At 58.7% G+C, this 15,371-nt stretch overlaps 1 protein-coding gene across 25 annotated transcripts in view; it reads left to right on the forward strand.

Moving 5' to 3' along the window:
* PLEC (plectin) overlaps positions 1 to 15,019 on the forward strand; it is a 112,199-nt gene extending 97,180 nt beyond the window's left edge. For all 25 annotated transcript variants that reach the window (XM_033155986.1, XM_033155988.1, XM_033155987.1 and 22 more), the window contains 7 exons: positions 575 to 713; positions 805 to 1,161; positions 1,446 to 1,529; positions 1,641 to 1,745; positions 2,556 to 2,654; positions 4,237 to 7,617; positions 8,488 to 15,019. In XM_033155986.1, coding sequence (XP_033011877.1) covers positions 575 to 713; positions 805 to 1,161; positions 1,446 to 1,529; positions 1,641 to 1,745; positions 2,556 to 2,654; positions 4,237 to 7,617; positions 8,488 to 14,847 — 10,525 coding nt within the window. In that variant the 3' untranslated portion in view covers positions 14,848 to 15,019. The remainder of the gene's footprint in view (positions 1 to 574; positions 714 to 804; positions 1,162 to 1,445; positions 1,530 to 1,640; positions 1,746 to 2,555; positions 2,655 to 4,236; positions 7,618 to 8,487) is intronic.
* The last annotated feature ends 352 nt before the right edge of the window (positions 15,020 to 15,371 follow it).

The raw sequence follows: 15,371 nt of genomic DNA on the forward strand, positions 1-15,371 counted from the left end.
GCAGGGGAAGCGGGTTGCCTCATCCTCATGGCCCACCTGGTCCTTGACCTCGCCATTCCCCCTAGCCTTTCTGTGGGTGCCCTCACCAGGTGAGTGATGGCAGGTGCCTAGGAGGTGCCTTCTCAGTAGTAACCCCCCTTGCGGCATCTCAGCACCTGCCTGAAGGTCATTTTGGTGCCAGGCAAATCACTTTTTCCTGCTCCAGGCCTTTTTGCGTGGCTTTGCCACTCCGGCTGGGTTTTGCTCTCTTGCTGTTTTGAATTGACGCAGCGCTGCCTTCTTTTGTGCCAAACCCATAAAATTCTCTCATCCAGCCATTCATTTGCATCACAAATAAATGCAACATCTGAAGGCAGCCCTGTAGAGGGACGTTTTTTTTTTAATGTTGGGTGTTTTATTCTGCTTTTATATTTGCTGGAAGCCGCCCAGAGTGGCTGGGGTGCAAATAATAAAATTACTATTATGGTTAAGCGACCACCCACGTCACAACTATTGCACGCTGCCATCGGGTGTCTGGAGCAAAGGGGAGGCCCTTCTGATGCAAACCTCAGGCTCCCCTCTTCTTGCCCCACAGGCTAAAGACCATCAACCTGGTGATCCGCAGCACGCAGGGGGCAGAGGAGCTGGTCCGCAAGTACGAGGAGCAGTTGAAGGACGTGCAAGCGGTGCCCTCTGACCTCAAGGCCCTGGAGGCCACCAAGACAGAGCTGAAGGTGCCTGCTTGGGCCAGGAGGGTGGGGAGATGGGAGGGGGCCTGGCCAAGAGGTTGCGAGGAGGACTGACCCTTTGCGTCTTCCTCCGCAGAGGCTGCGTGGGCAGGTGGAAGGGCACCAGCCCATCTTCAGCACCCTGGAGGCCGACCTGGGCAAGGCCAGCGAGGTGAACGAGCGGATGGTGCAGGGCCACAGCGAGAGGGACATTGACCTGGACCGCTACCGGGAGCGGGTGCAGCAGCTGCTGGAGCGCTGGCAGGCCATCCTGGCCCAGATTGACCTGCGCCAGAGAGAGCTGGACCAGCTGGGGCGCCAGCTGCGCTACTACCGCGAGAGCTACGAGGGCCTCATCCAGTGGATCCAGGATGCCCGGCAGCGCCAGGAGAGCCTCCAGGCCATTCCCATCACCAGCAGCAAGGCCGTGCAGGAGCAGCTGCTGCAGGAGAAGGTGAGGCGGCCGTGGGGTTTGGCTCTGCCGCTCCTGCCCCCCGCCCTGCCCTGAGCCTGCAGCTCCAGCTCCTCAAGTCTCTTTCCCACCAGCCTAAGCGCAGCTCCCCACTCCACAGAATCCCCTCGCCTGATCTATAAGGACACGGGTTGGCATGGCAGTGGCCCTTCATCAGCCCAGAGCATTTCAGCTGACCATGGCTGGCTGCGTGGAGGCGATGCTCTTCCCTTCCCTGCCCATCCCGTCCCTGCGGGGTCACCGACAGCTGTCTTTTGTTTCCCTAGAAACTCCTGGAGGAATGTGAGCGCAACCGGGAGAAGGTGGAGGAGTGCCAGCGCTTTGCCAAGCAATACATTGATGCCATCAAGGTGAGGCAGCCAGGCGTCGCAGGGGCCGTGGTCCCGTGCAAATGGAGGAGGGGAGTTGGGGTTTCCAGGTGCTGATCCTGCCTTTGCCCCTTCCCCCCCCCTTCTTACAAGGATTATGAGCTTCAGCTGGTGACCTACAAGGCGCAGGTGGAGCCAGTGGCTTCTCCAGCCAAGAAGCCGAAAGTTCAGTCGGTCTCAGACAGCATCATCCAGGAGGTGAGAGGGGCACCCTTGGGTGGGGGCTGGGGGGAGAGGGACCCTGGAGCCATCCTGGGCAGCAGGCACAGTGGAGATATGCCACCAAGGCAGATTGAGTTTCCCCGCCATAGAATCATAGAGTTGGAGGGGACCCCAAGGGTGCTCTAGTCCAACCCCCTGCAATGCAGGAATCTCAGCTAAAGCATCCATGAGAGATGGCCAGCCAAGCTCTGCTTAAAAACCTCCAAAGAAGGAGAGTCCACAACTTCCCCAAGGGAGACCGCCCCACTGTCAAACAGCTCTTGATGCCAGAAAGTTTTCCCTGATGTTTTGTTGGAATCTCCTTTCTTGTAACTTGAAGCCAGAGCAGGAGAAAACAGGCTTGCTTCGTCCTCCATGTGACAGCCCTTGAGATCTCTGAGGATGGATGAGTGGAAATGGGCTTCTGACCATGTGCTAGACATTTGCCTTTAGAGAGATGTCTTTCTCACTCTGCCTTGTATTGTTCAAAGAATTGGCAGGAGATCCAGAACAGACAAAAGGAAAAAAAGGCTCCTTTGCTCAGTGCATATTTATAACTGTGGAACTCACTGCACCAGGATGTGCAGTGATGGCTGTCAGTTTGGATGGCTTTGGAAAGAGAAAAGTCACAGAGGAGGAGAAGCTCCTGGGTGACAACTAGCCATGTTTTGTCTCCAAATGCCAGTCCCTGGGGAGCAGCAGCAGGAGAGGCCTTCTGATGTGGCTCCCTCTGGCCGAGTCCAGTCAGGGGCCTTGGGGAAGGCCTTGGGGGCTGTAGTCTCACCTTGCCGCTTTGTGGTCTCTCAGTACGTGGACCTGCGGACGCGCTACAGTGAGCTGACCACGCTGAGCAGCCAGTACATCAAGTTCATCACCGAGACGCTTCGGCGGCTGGAGCAGGAGGAGGTGAGTGCGCAGCCTGTGGGAGGAGGGGGGGCAGCATGCCTTGGCTGCATCCTTCTCCCCCTGCCCCCCCCCTCGCGGTCCATCCTGGGCCAGAGCATCCCTCTTGCCTGACTGCCTCTTCCGCATGACTAACGCTGGACCGCGAGGCCCCCTAACCCACCGGGGGGGGGGGGCTCCTCTGCTGGGCCTGTCCTGTCTGCCAGAGGCACTTCCCAGATACACACTTAGTACAGCTGCACCTGCTTCTTTGGCCGGGGCTCCTTCCCGCCCGGTTCTCCTGTCCTGTCCTGTCCTGTCCTCTTCTGCTCTGAAATGCTCCTCTGTAACCTTTCTAACTCTTGATTTCTGCCCTCTGGAAGTCGAGCCGCTTTGCCAGTGCTTTGTCTTGGGGGATGTTTGTATTGGTTGGGAATCTAATGGAGGGTTAAAAACCAGGAGGATCCAGGCCTTTTCTGCATCAGGTACTCCACTGTGCGCATGCTGACACCCCCCTCACATGGACCCTGTTCCCTGCGCACACCTTGCTTCTCCCTTCCCCCCTCCCTCCTGCAACTCCCTCCTGTGGGCCGAACTCTTTGTGGTTCTTAGTAGGTTGAGAAGGAAGGACAGAAATTCAGATGCAACTGAGAAGGAGAGGTTTTTTGGAGTGGGATGGGGGGTCCTAGTCCTGCCCACCGTCTGGAGGCAGCCAGGAGAATGGAGAGGGGGTTGCCATCACCACTGCCCTGCTGCGATCATCTGCCATTCCTGCCACCGCCTGCGTTCTCCAGCCAGGAGTTGCTGGCCTCTTGGCACTTCCTGGGGCTGAGAATTCGGGGCTTCTGTCTCTATGGTGTGCTCTGTGCATGCTCCATTTTCTCCTCCCCTCCCTCCCGGAGCAAGGGAGTGCACTCCTGGGCTTTCCACCCGGTGAAGCGTTCTTCACTTCTCCCCTGCCCCCCCCCCCTGCAGGTGTTCCTTGGGGGATCTGGAGGGCAGGCCTGGGACCTGGCAATGAAATTGGCAGCCTTTGTGAGCCTGCAGGGGGCCGCCCGGGGGCCGTGGGGCTTTCTACCTTCTCGCCGCGTCCTTCCTCGCCTCACACCCCACGTTGGGCTGGCTCCTGCTCCCCACCTTTGCTGAGCAGATGGGTCTTCCCTGTTGCCACAGTTTGGGCTGTCCATGGGGGGAGTCTCTGCCTGGAGGGCATCTTGCTTCTCGCTGCCTGGTGGGCATGGTGGAGGTGTGCCAACTGCTCTCTTCGTCCTGCAGCCATTTTGTTTTCCGTTGTGTGTGTCTTTGCCGTCGTCTTGCGTCCGTCTCTTCATCCATCCATCCATCCATCCATCCATCCATCCATCATCCTTGGTTTGTGGGTCTTCCCTGCTTTCTTGTCTGTTGTACTAAGTGAGAGACGTGTGCGCCAGCTTCTTCCGACTGCCACACGTCTTCCCGCAGCCTCCTGGGAAGAGCCACCACCGCCGTCACACCATGCCCCCCACCCCTGCCCCTCTTGCTCACCCCCTGCTCCAATCTCTCTCTTGTGTGATCTTTCTTTCTCTCCCCCCTTCCTTCTCTCTGCCACCTCCCCCCCCCCCCGCAGAAAACCGCAGAGAAGCTGAAGGAGGAGGAGCGGAAGCGCCTGGCCGAGGTGGAGGCGCAGCTGGAGAAGCAGAAGCAGCTGGCGGATGCCCATGCCCAGGCCAAGGCGCAGGCCGAGAGGGAGGCCCACGAGCTGCAGCGGCGCATGCAGGAGGAGGTCAGCCGGAGGGAGCTGGTGGCTGTGGACGCCGTGCAGCAGCAGCAAACCATCCAGCAGGAGCTGAAGCAGATGAAGCTCAGCTCGGATGCGCAGATCCAGTCCAAGCTCAAGGTGATCGAGGAGGCCGAGATCAACCGCAGGAAGGTGGAGGAGGAGATCCACATCATCCGCCTGCAGCTGCACTCCACCGAGAAGCAGAAGGCGGCTGCGGAGGGAGAGCTGCAGGCGCTGCGGGACAGCGCCGAGGAGGCCGAGCGCCAGAAGAGGCTGGCCCAGGAGGAGGCCGAGCGCCTGCGCAAGCAGGTCAAGGATGAGGCCCAGAAGAAGAAGGAGGCGGAGGACGAGCTGAAGCGCAAGGTGCAGGCCGAGCAGCAGGCGGCCCGTGAGAAGCAGAAGGCCCTGGAGGACCTGCAGAAGCTGCGCCTGCAGGCGGAGGAGGCCGAGCGCAGAATGAAGCAGGCCGAGCTGGAGAAGGAGCGGCAGGTGCACGTGGCCCAGGAGATGGCGCAGAAGAGCGCTGCGGCAGACCTGCAGAGCCGGCGCCTCTCCTTCGCCGAGAAGACAGCGCAGCTGGAGATGTCCCTCCAGCAGGAGCACATCACGGTCACCCACCTGCAGGAGGAGGCCGAGAGGCTGAAGAAGCTGCAGCTGGATGCGGAGGCGTCTCGCGAGGAGGCCGAGAAGGAGGTGGAGAAGTGGCGCCAGAAGGCCAATGAGGCGTTGCGCCTGCGGCTCCAGGCCGAGGAGGTGGCCCACAAGAAGGCCCTGGCACAGGAAGAGGCTGAGAAGCAGAAGGAGGACGCAGAGCGTGAGGCCCGGAAGCGATCGAAGGCCGAGGAGTCCGCCCTGCGCCAGAAGGAGCTGGCCGAGGAGGAGCTGGAGAAGCAGCGAAGGCTGGCTGAGGGCACCGCCCAGCAGAAGTTCCTGGCGGAGCAGGAGGTCATCCGCTTGAAGGCCGAGATGGAGAACGGGGAGCAGCACCGGCTGCTGCTGGAGGAGGAGCTCTTCCGCCTCAAGAACGAGGTGAGCGAAGCCATCCAGAAGCGCAAGGAGCTGGAGGAGGAGCTGGCCAAGCTGCGGGCTGAGATGGAGCTGCTGCTGCGGAGCAAGACCAAAGCGGAAGAGGAGACCCGCTCGACCAGCGAAAAGTCCAAGCAGATCCTGGAGGCCGAGGCCAACAAGCTGCGGGAGCTGGCGGAGGAGGCAGCCCGGCTGCGTGCCCTCTCGGAGGAGGCCAAGCGGCAGCGGCAGCTGGCGGAGGAGGAGGCAGGCCGGCAGCGGGCAGAGGCCGAGCGAATCCTCAAGGAGAAGCTGGCAGCCATCAATGATGCCTCGCGGCTGAAGGCGGAGGCCGAGATCGCCCTGAAGGAGAAGGAGGCCGAGAATGAGCGGCTGCGGCGGCTGGCTGAGGACGAGGCCTACCAGCGGAGGCTGCTGGAGGAGCAGGCCACCCAGCACAAGCAGGACATTGAGGAGAAGATCACGCAGCTGAAGAAGTCCTCTGAGGGTGAGCTGGAGAGGCAGAGGACCATCGTGGATGAGACGCTGAAGCAGAGGCGCATCATTGAGGAGGAGATCCGCATCCTCAAGATCAACTTTGAGAAGGCCTCTGTGGGGAAGACGGACCTGGAGCTGGAGCTGGGCAAGATCAAGCAGAACGCTGAGGAGATCCAGCGCAGCAAGGAGCAGGCCGAGAATGAGGCTGAGAGGCTGCGGCAGCTGGCCCTGGAGGAAGAGAGCCGCCGTCGGGAGGCTGAAGCCAAGGTCAAGCAGATCCTGGCTGCCGAGCAGGATGCAGCCCGCCAGCGCAAGACAGCCCTGGAGGAGGTGGAGCGGCTGAAGGCGAAGGTGGAGGAGGCCAAGAGGCAGAAGGAGCTGGCGGAGAAGGAGTCTGAGAGGCAGATCCAGCTGGCCCAGGAGGCTGCCCAGAAAAGGATTGCGGCAGAAGAGAAGGCCCACTTGGCCGCCGTGCAGCAGAAGGAGCAGGAGCTGCTGCAGAGCAGACAGCAGGAGCAGAGCATCTTGGACAAGCTGAGAGAGGAGGCTCTGAGGGCCAAGAAGGCAGCTGAGGAAGCAGAGTTTGCACGGGTCAAGGCGGAGCAGGATGCAGCCTTGTCCCGGCAGCTGGTGGAGGAAGCAGAGCACATGAAGCAGCGGGCGGAGGAGGAGGCCCAAGCCAAGGCCAAGGCCCAGGAGGATGCGGAGAAGCTCCGGAAGGAGGCTGAGCTGGAGGCGGCCAGGAGGGCCCAGGCGGAGCAGGCGGCACTCAAGCAGAAGCAGCTGGCGGACGCTGAGATGGAGAAGCACAAGAAGTTTGCGGAGCAGACACTGCGGCAGAAGGCCCAGGTGGAGCAGGAGCTGACCAAGGTCAAGCTTCGGCTGGAGGAGACGGACCACCAGAAGAACATCCTGGAGGAGGAGCAGCAGCGGCTGAAGAACGAGGTGACGGAGGCCATGAAGCAGAAGGCGCAGGTGGAGGAGGAGCTGTTCAAGGTGAAGATCCAGATGGAGGAGCTGCTCAAGCTGAAGCTGCGCATCGAGGAGGAGAACAAGATACTCATCATGAAGGACAAGGACAACACCCAGAAGTTCCTGGCAGAGGAGGCGGAGAAGATGAAGCAGGTGGCAGAGGAGGCCGCCCGGCTGAGCGTGGAGGCGCAGGAGGCTGCGCGCATGCGCAAGCTGGCGGAGGAGGACCTGGCGCAGCAGCGGGCGCTGGCAGAGAAGATCCTGAAGGAGAAGATGCAGGCGGTGCAGGAGGCCACGCGGCTGAAGGCCGAGGCGGAGATGCTGCAGAAGCAGAAGGAGCTGGCCCAGGAGCAGGCCAAGAAGCTGCAGGAGGACAAGGAGCAGATGCAGATGCAGCTGGCCGAGGAGGCTGAGGGCTTCCAGAAGACCCTGGAGGCGGAGCGACGCCGGCAGCTGGAGATCACGGCCGACGCCGAGCGCCTCAAGGTGCAGGTGACGGAGCTGAGTCTGGCGCAGGCAAAGGCCGAGGAGGAGGCCAAGCGCTTCAAGAAGCAGGCGGAGGAGATCAGCCGCAAGCTGCACAACACGGAGCTGGCCACCCAGGAGAAGGTGACGCTGGTGCAGACGCTGGAGATCCAGAGGCAGAAGAGCGACCAGGACGCCGAGGCGCTGCGGAAGGCCATTGCGGAGCTGGAGCAGGAGAAGGAGAGGCTGAAGCGCGAGGCGGAGCAGCTGCAGCAGCAGGCGGAGGAGGTACCCCTTTCCTTGTGCCCACAGGCCCCACCCCCAGGGCTCCCCCACTAGCAGGAAGGCACATGGAAGCTCCACCCACTCAGCAACCCTGGGGCAGGGCAGGCTGTACCACTTCAGAGTGCAGGTGGGGGGATCACATTTTTACGCAGGCTTTTGTACATCTGGTTAGAGGGTTGCGTGCTGTTTGCTGCCTTTTATGAAAATGCAGTCTAGATACAATCCACTCTGCCCCCTCCTTCTGTTGCACCCGAGACCATCTATGAGTTAAAGGCGGGTGGGAGAGAGGAGTGGTAGCCAAATTCTGGATGTTGTGCAGAGAAGGGCAGGGGTTCTGGTGTCGTTCCTCAGAACAGTTGAACTAAGGTTCCTTCATGGAGAGGTCTGTCGAAAGGGAAACGGCTGCCTTTGTGCAACTCCCATGTCTGCTTTCCTCTGGGAAACTGCCGGGGCCAGTGGTGGCCCACCCAGCACCCCTGGACTACAGCTTCCCACCCCAATTCCTGGCCATTGTCTGGGCTGGGGCCCAAGAGCAGCTGGAGGCCAGCCATGCACAAGACTCGCTTAACCCAGAGAAGGTACCATTTGCTCCAGCACGTCCTGGTCCCACTTTCCAAGGAAGGGGTACAGTGTCTTATTACAAGCAGGTGCTACTTGTTTACTCACATGAAAATTGTGGTAACTCCCTAACTTCCTCATGTGCTGTCTCTCAGGGCCAGCCAGGTTGACCCTTAACATGTGCCCCCCCTTCAGTGCTGGCTTTGAACGTAACTTGCTGTGTCGGCATCCATTGACTGTTGACTGTTCTTTGCGCACTGTGCGCACATCGTGCATAAGGCAACTGACGTCCCTTTTGTCTCCCTCCTCCCCCAGATGCAGATGGCTCAGAAGGAGCAGTTGCGCCAGGAGACACAGATCCTCCAGCAGACTTTCCTGTCAGAGAAGGACATCCTCTTGCAGAAGGAGAGGTTCGTGGAGGAGGAGAAGGCCAAGCTGGAGAAGCTTTTCCAGGACGAGGTCAACAAGGCTCAGGGCCTAAAAGCGGAGCAGGAGCGCCAGCAGAAGCAGATGGAGCAGGAGAAGAAGCAGCTGGCGGCCACCCTGGAGGAGGCCAAGAAGAAGCAGGCGGAGGCCGAGGAGAATGTCCGCCGGAAGCAGGAGGAGCTCCAGCAGCTGGAAAAGCAGCGGCAGCAGCAGGAGAAGCTCCTTGCGAAGGAAAACCAGAAGCTGAGGGAGAAGCTGGAGAAGCTGCAGGAGGAGCAGCAGGTGGCCCTGGCTCAGACGAGGGAGATCATGATCCAGACCGACGACCTTCCCCAGGAGGCTGTTGTCCCATCCACGCAGGCACCTCAGTCGAAGGCTGTGCCCAACGGCCGAGACATGGTCGATGGCATCTCTCGGAATGGTGAGCCAGAACTGGCTTTCGATGGAATCCGTCAGAAAGTGCCTGCCAAGAAGCTGCTGGAGGCTGGCATCCTGAGCCGAAAGAACCTGGACAAGTTGACCAAAGGGAAGGTGACGGTGGAGGAGCTCTCCAAGAGGGATGACGTTAGGAGGTACCTGCAAGGCACCAACAGTATCGCTGGCCTGCTGGTTAAGCCGACCAACGAGAAAGTGAGCATCTACCAGGCCATGAAGCAGCAGCTGCTCAGCCCAGGCACAGCCCTCATCCTGCTGGAGGCGCAGGCTGCCTCTGGCTTCATCATCGACCCCATCAAGAACAAGCGGATGTCCGTCAATGAGGCTGTGAAAGAGGGAGTTGTGGGGCCTGAACTGCACAATAAACTGCTGTCTGCTGAGAGAGCAGTGACCGGCTATAAAGACCCCTACACGGGGGAAAAGATCTCCCTCTTCCAAGCCATGACAAAGGATCTCATCGTGAAAGACCATGCAGTCCGGCTCCTGGAGGCTCAGATTGCTACAGGAGGCGTCATTGACCCCATCAATAGTCACCGCCTGCCCGTGGAAGTGGCCTACAAGCGAGGCTTCTTCGATGAAGAGATGCAGAAGATCCTCTCTGACCCCACGGATGACACCAAAGGCTTCTTCGACCCCAACACCCAGGAGAACCTGACTTACTTGCAGCTGATGGAGAGATGTGTGACCGACCCGGAGACCGGCCTCACTTTGCTGCCGCTGACAGACAAAGCAGCCAAAGGAAGAGAGCTGGTCTACACCGACCAAGAGGCAAAAGACGTCTTCAGAAAAGCCACGGTGTCCGCTCCCTTCGGCCAATTCAAGGGGAAGACTGTGACCATCTGGGAAATCATCAACTCTGAGTATTTCACTGAGGAGCAGAGGCGGGACCTTCTGCGCCAGTACAAGACTGGAAAGATCACCGTGGAGAAGATCATCCGGCTCGTCATCACGGTGGTGGAGGAGAGCGAGAAGAAGAGCCAGCTCTGTTTCGATGGGCTCCGGGCGCCTGTCCCAGCTGCCGAGCTGCTGGAGAGCAAAATCATTGACAAGGATCTTTACAACCAGTTGCACCAGGGGAAGAAGTCCGTGAAGGATGTCGCCAACGATGAGGCCATCAAGAAGTATCTGAAAGGCTCGAGCGCCATCGCAGGCATCTTGGTAGAGACATCGGGCCAGAAGTTATTGCTCAATGATGCCTTGAAGAAAAACCTCCTCAAGCCAGAGGTGGTCCTGATGCTCCTGGAAGCCCAGGCTGGAAGTGGATACATCATTGACCCCGTGAGGAATGTGTATCTCCCTGTGGACGAAGCCGTCAAATCTGGAATTGTTGGCCCTGAGTTGCATGAGAAGCTGCTGTCTGCAGAGAAGGCTGTGACAGGGTACAAGGACCCTTACACGGGGCAGGTGGTCTCGCTCTTCCAAGCACTGCAGAAAGGCCTCATTGCTAAAGAGACAGGGGTCCGTCTGCTGGACGCTCAGCTTGCCACCGGGGGCATCATTGACCCCGTGAACAGCCACCGCCTCCCCCTTGACGTTGCTTGCAAGCGAGGCTACTTCAGCGAAGAGATGCACAAGACTTTGTCGGCTCCAGCCGACGATGCCAAGCTGTACTATGACCCCAACGCCCAGGAGAAGGTCAGTTACGCTCAGCTGCAGAGGAAATGCCACATCGACAAGCAGACGGGCCTTCGCCTGCTCTCCCTCTCCGACCAGGCCATCCGGCTTCAGCAGGAGGAGATCTACTCCGATAGCCAGGCTAAGGAATCCTTTGGCAAGGCAGTGGTGGAAGTCTCAGCTGGCAGCTTGAAGGGCAAGACGGTCACAATCTGGGAGCTGATTCATTCTGAATATTTCACTGAAGAGCAGAGGCGGGAGCTGATACGGCAGTTCAAATCCGGCAAAGTCACCATCGAGAGGGTCATCAAAATAATTGTCACCATCATTGAAGAGACAGAGACCAAAAAGCAAGAGAAGCTGACCTTCAGTGGCTTGCGTGCCCCCGTGCCTGCCAGCGAGCTGTGGGAGTCCAAGATTCTCAGCAAGGCCCAGTACGAGCAGCTGAAGGAAGGGAAGAAGACTGTGAAGGACCTCTCTGAGACAGGGGATGTGAAGAGGTACCTCCAAGGGAGCGACTGCATTGCTGGTGTGTATGTGGAAGAAACCAAGGAGAAGCTGGGCATCTATGAGGCCATGAAGAAGAACCTGCTCCTTCCCAGCACAGCAGTTGTCCTCCTGGAGGCCCAGGCAGCCACAGGGTTCATGGTGGACCCAGTCAGGAACCAGAAGCTGTATGTCAATGAGGCGGTGAAGGCTGGCATTGTGGGACCAGAGCTCCATGAGAAACTGCTGTCCGCCGAGAAGGCTGTGACTGGGTACAAGGACCCCTACTCCGGGAACACCATCTCCCTCTTTGAGGCCATGAAGAAGGGGCTTATCCTCAGGGAACACGCCATCCGCCTGCTGGAGGCCCAGGTTGCCACCGGAGGCATCATCGACCCCGTGCATAGCCACCGGGTCCCCGTGGAGGTGGCTTACAAGCGAGGTTACTTTGATGAAGCGCTGAACCGAACCCTCTTGGACCCCACAGATGACACCAAGGGCTTCTTTGACCCCAACACCAAGGAGAATCTTACTTACCTGCAGCTGAAGGAGAGGTGTATTGAAGACCCCGAGACCGGCCTCTATTTGCTGCCCTTGAAGCAACCTGAGAGACCCACCATGGTGGAGACAACCCAGGTGTACACTGAGGCCGAGACCAAGCAGGTGTTTGAGGAGACCCAGGTTGACATTCCGGTGGGAGACATGGCTGGCTCCTCCATGTCCTTGTGGGAGATCATGAACTCGGACCTGATCCCCGAGGAGCAACGCAATCGGCTGATGGATGAGTTCCGCTCCGGCAAGGTGACGAAGGAGCGCATGATCATCATCATCATCGAGATCATTGAGAAGACAGAGATCATCCGGCAGCAAGACCTCACCTCCTATGACTATGTCCGCCGCCGCATCACTGCTGAGGACCTCTATGAGGCCAGGATCATCTCCCTGGAAATATACAATGCACTGAAGCAGGGCTCCAAGACCATCCGTGAGATCCTGGAGATCGAGACCATCTGGAGGTACCTGTACGGCTCTGGCTGTGTTGCTGGAATCTACATTCCATCCAGCAAACAGAAGATCAGCATCTACCAGGCCCTGAAGAAAGGGCTGATCAGCCCAGAGGTGGCTCGACCCTTGCTGGAAGCTCAGGCTGCCACTGGCTTCATTGTTGAGCCCGTCAAAAATGACATGTTGACTGTTGATGAGGCCGTCAGGAAAGGGGTTGTGGGCCCAGAAATGCACGACCGTCTCCTGTCTGCCGAGAGAGCTGTGACCGGATACCGCGACCCCTACAGCGAGCAGAAAATCTCTCTTTTCCAGGCCATGAAGAAGGATCTCATCCCTTCTGAAGAAGCCCTCAGGCTGCTTGATGCACAGTTGGCTACTGGAGGCATAATAGACCCACACCTGGGCTTCCACCTGCCCTTAGAAATTGCCATTCAGCGTGGCTACTTAAACAGGGAGACGCACGACCAGCTGTCTGAGCCCAGCGAGGTCCGCAGCTATGTGGATCCCTCCACCGACGACAAGCTCAGCTATGCACAGCTCCTCAAGCGATGCAGGAAGGACGAGAACAATGGCTGCCTCCTGTTGCCCCTCTGTGACACACGGAAGCTGACCTTCAGGGGCCTGAGGAAGCAGATCTCGGTTGAAGAGCTGGTGCGCTCCAAAGTCATGGATGAAGCAACCGCCCAGCGCCTCCAGGAGGGCTTAACCTCTGTGGAAGAAGTCTCCAAAAACCTGCAGAGGTTCTTGGAGGGCACCAGCTGCATTGCTGGCGTCTACGTGGACTCCTCCAAGGAGAGGCTGTCCGTGTACCAGGCCATGAAGAAAGGCATCATCCGTCCCGGCACAGCCTTTGAGCTGCTGGAAGCCCAGGCAGCTACTGGGTATGTCATCGACCCCATCAAGAGCCTCAAGTTGACTGTGGAGGAGGCGGTGCGCATGGGCATCGTGGGTCCCGAGTTCAAGGACAAGCTGCTTTCAGCAGAGAGGGCTGTGACAGGCTACAAGGACCCCTACTCTGGCAAGATGATCTCCCTCTTCCAAGCCATGAAGAAAGGGCTGATCCTGAAAGACCACGGGATCCGTTTGCTAGAAGCTCAGATTGCCACAGGAGGCATTATTGATCCAGAGGAGAGCCATCGCCTGCCTGTGGAAATGGCATACAAGAGAGGCCTGTTTGATGAGGAAATGAATGAGATCCTCCTGGATCCCAGCGATGACACAAAGGGGTTCTTTGACCCAAACACTGAGGAGAACCTGACCTACCTGCAGCTGATGGAGAGGTGCATGACAGACCCTGAGACTGGGCTCTGCCTTCTGCCTTTGAAGGAGAAGAAGCGGGAGAGGAAGACCTCCTCCAAGTCCTCCGTCCGCAAACGCAGGGTGGTGATTGTTGACCCAGAGACCGGGAAGGAGATGTCTGTGTACGAAGCCTACCGCAAAGGCCTCATTGACCACCAGACCTATTTGGAGCTCTCTGAGCAAGAGTGCGAATGGGAAGAGATCACCATTTCCTCCTCGGACGGGGTCGTCAAATCCATGATCATTGACCGGAGGTCAGGGAGGCAGTATGACATCGACGACGCCATTGCGAAGGGGCTGATTGACCAGTCTGCCCTGGACCAGTACCGCTCGGGCACTTTGTCCATCACAGAGTTTGCAGACATGTTGTCTGGCAACATGAGCGGGTTCCGATCCAGATCTTCCTCTGTCGGCTCCTCCTCTTCCTACCCCATAAGCCCAGCCCATGGAAGAGCTCAGCTGACCTCCTGGAGTGATCCCGCGGAGGAGAGTGGCCCAGTGGCTGGCATCCTGGATACAGACACCCTGGAGAAGGTCTCTATCACAGAGGCCATGCACCGCAACCTGGTGGACAACATCACTGGCCAGAGACTGCTGGAGGCTCAGGCCTGCACGGGGGGGATCATTGACCCGAGCTCAGGGGAGAAGTTCTCCGTCGCCGATGCAGTTAACAAAGGCCTAGTGGACAAGATCATGGTGGACAGGATCAACCTCGCCCAGAAGGCTTTCTACGGCTTTGAGGACCCCAGAACCAAGACCAAGATGTCCGCTGCTCAAGCCCTGAAGAAGGGCTGGCTGTACTACGAGGCCGGCCAGCGGTTCCTGGAGGTGCAGTATCTGACTGGAGGATTGATTGAGCCGGAGGTGACTGGCCGGGTCCCCCTGGACGAGGCACTGCAGAAGGGCACCATCGATGCCCGCACGGCCCAGAAGCTGCGGGACGTGAACACCTATTCCAAGTACTTGACCTGCCCCAAAACCAAGCTCAAGATCTCCTACAAGGACGCCATGGACAGGAGCATGACGGAGGAGGGCACCGGCCTGCGTCTCCTGGAAGCCTCTTCCCAGTCCAGCAAAGGCTATTACAGCCCCTACAATGTCAGCGGCTCCGGCTCCACCTCGGGCTCTCGATCTGGCTCACGAACGGGATCCCGGTCAGGCTCCAGGCGAGGGAGCTTCGACGCCACGGGCTCCGGCTTCTCCATGGCCTTCTCTTCCTCCTCTTACACTTCTTCCAACTACGGCCGAAGATACACATCAGGTCCAAGCAGCGGCGGCGGCAGCACCACAGATGTCCCCCCCAGCCTTGGTGGGATCTCGGCCCCCCACAGTGTGAGCAGCTGGGGAGGAGGAGAAGGCGGCAGGAGATCCATCGGACTGCAGGGGCAGCCGCAGATGCCCGTGGCCTAAAGTGCTCCCAGCCCCCCTGCCTCCTTAAAGCCTGAGATAACTTTTGCATTTATTCTGCTCTGCATGTGGTAAAGCTGCTGGCTAACCTTCTCGTTTTTATTATTATTATTATTTTGTAATGTTTAAAAACACAACCTCCTTCCAAAGCAGTGCCTAAAGTTTAACCAAAAAAGACTAGACTAATATATTAATATATATGATTGTTCTGACAGTATTTGTATATTGAGAGAGAGAGAGAGAGAGAGAGTGCGTTTGCGTCACCCTCCGCCATCCTTCCCCCGCCCTCAGTTTAGCCACTCCGGGAGCTTGTTTCTCTTTGTACCATCTGCAGAGTAGAATAACCCCAGGCAGGGACCTGTGGATGCCGCCCCTCGGGCAGAAGCTGCACTCTGTCCTTCTCCTTGCCAGCCAGCGACTTCCTCCACGGAGCCCCACCAGCTCCCTCTCGTGCCAAGGAGCCTCTCGACCTCCTGCCTATGCAAGCTGCACCCTCTGCCTCCAGTCAGGAAAGAAGAGAGCCCCCC

This window comes from Lacerta agilis, chromosome 7, assembly GCF_009819535.1.
Source record: "Lacerta agilis isolate rLacAgi1 chromosome 7, rLacAgi1.pri, whole genome shotgun sequence".
In the NCBI taxonomy this organism is placed as follows: Eukaryota; Metazoa; Chordata; class Lepidosauria; order Squamata; family Lacertidae; genus Lacerta; species Lacerta agilis.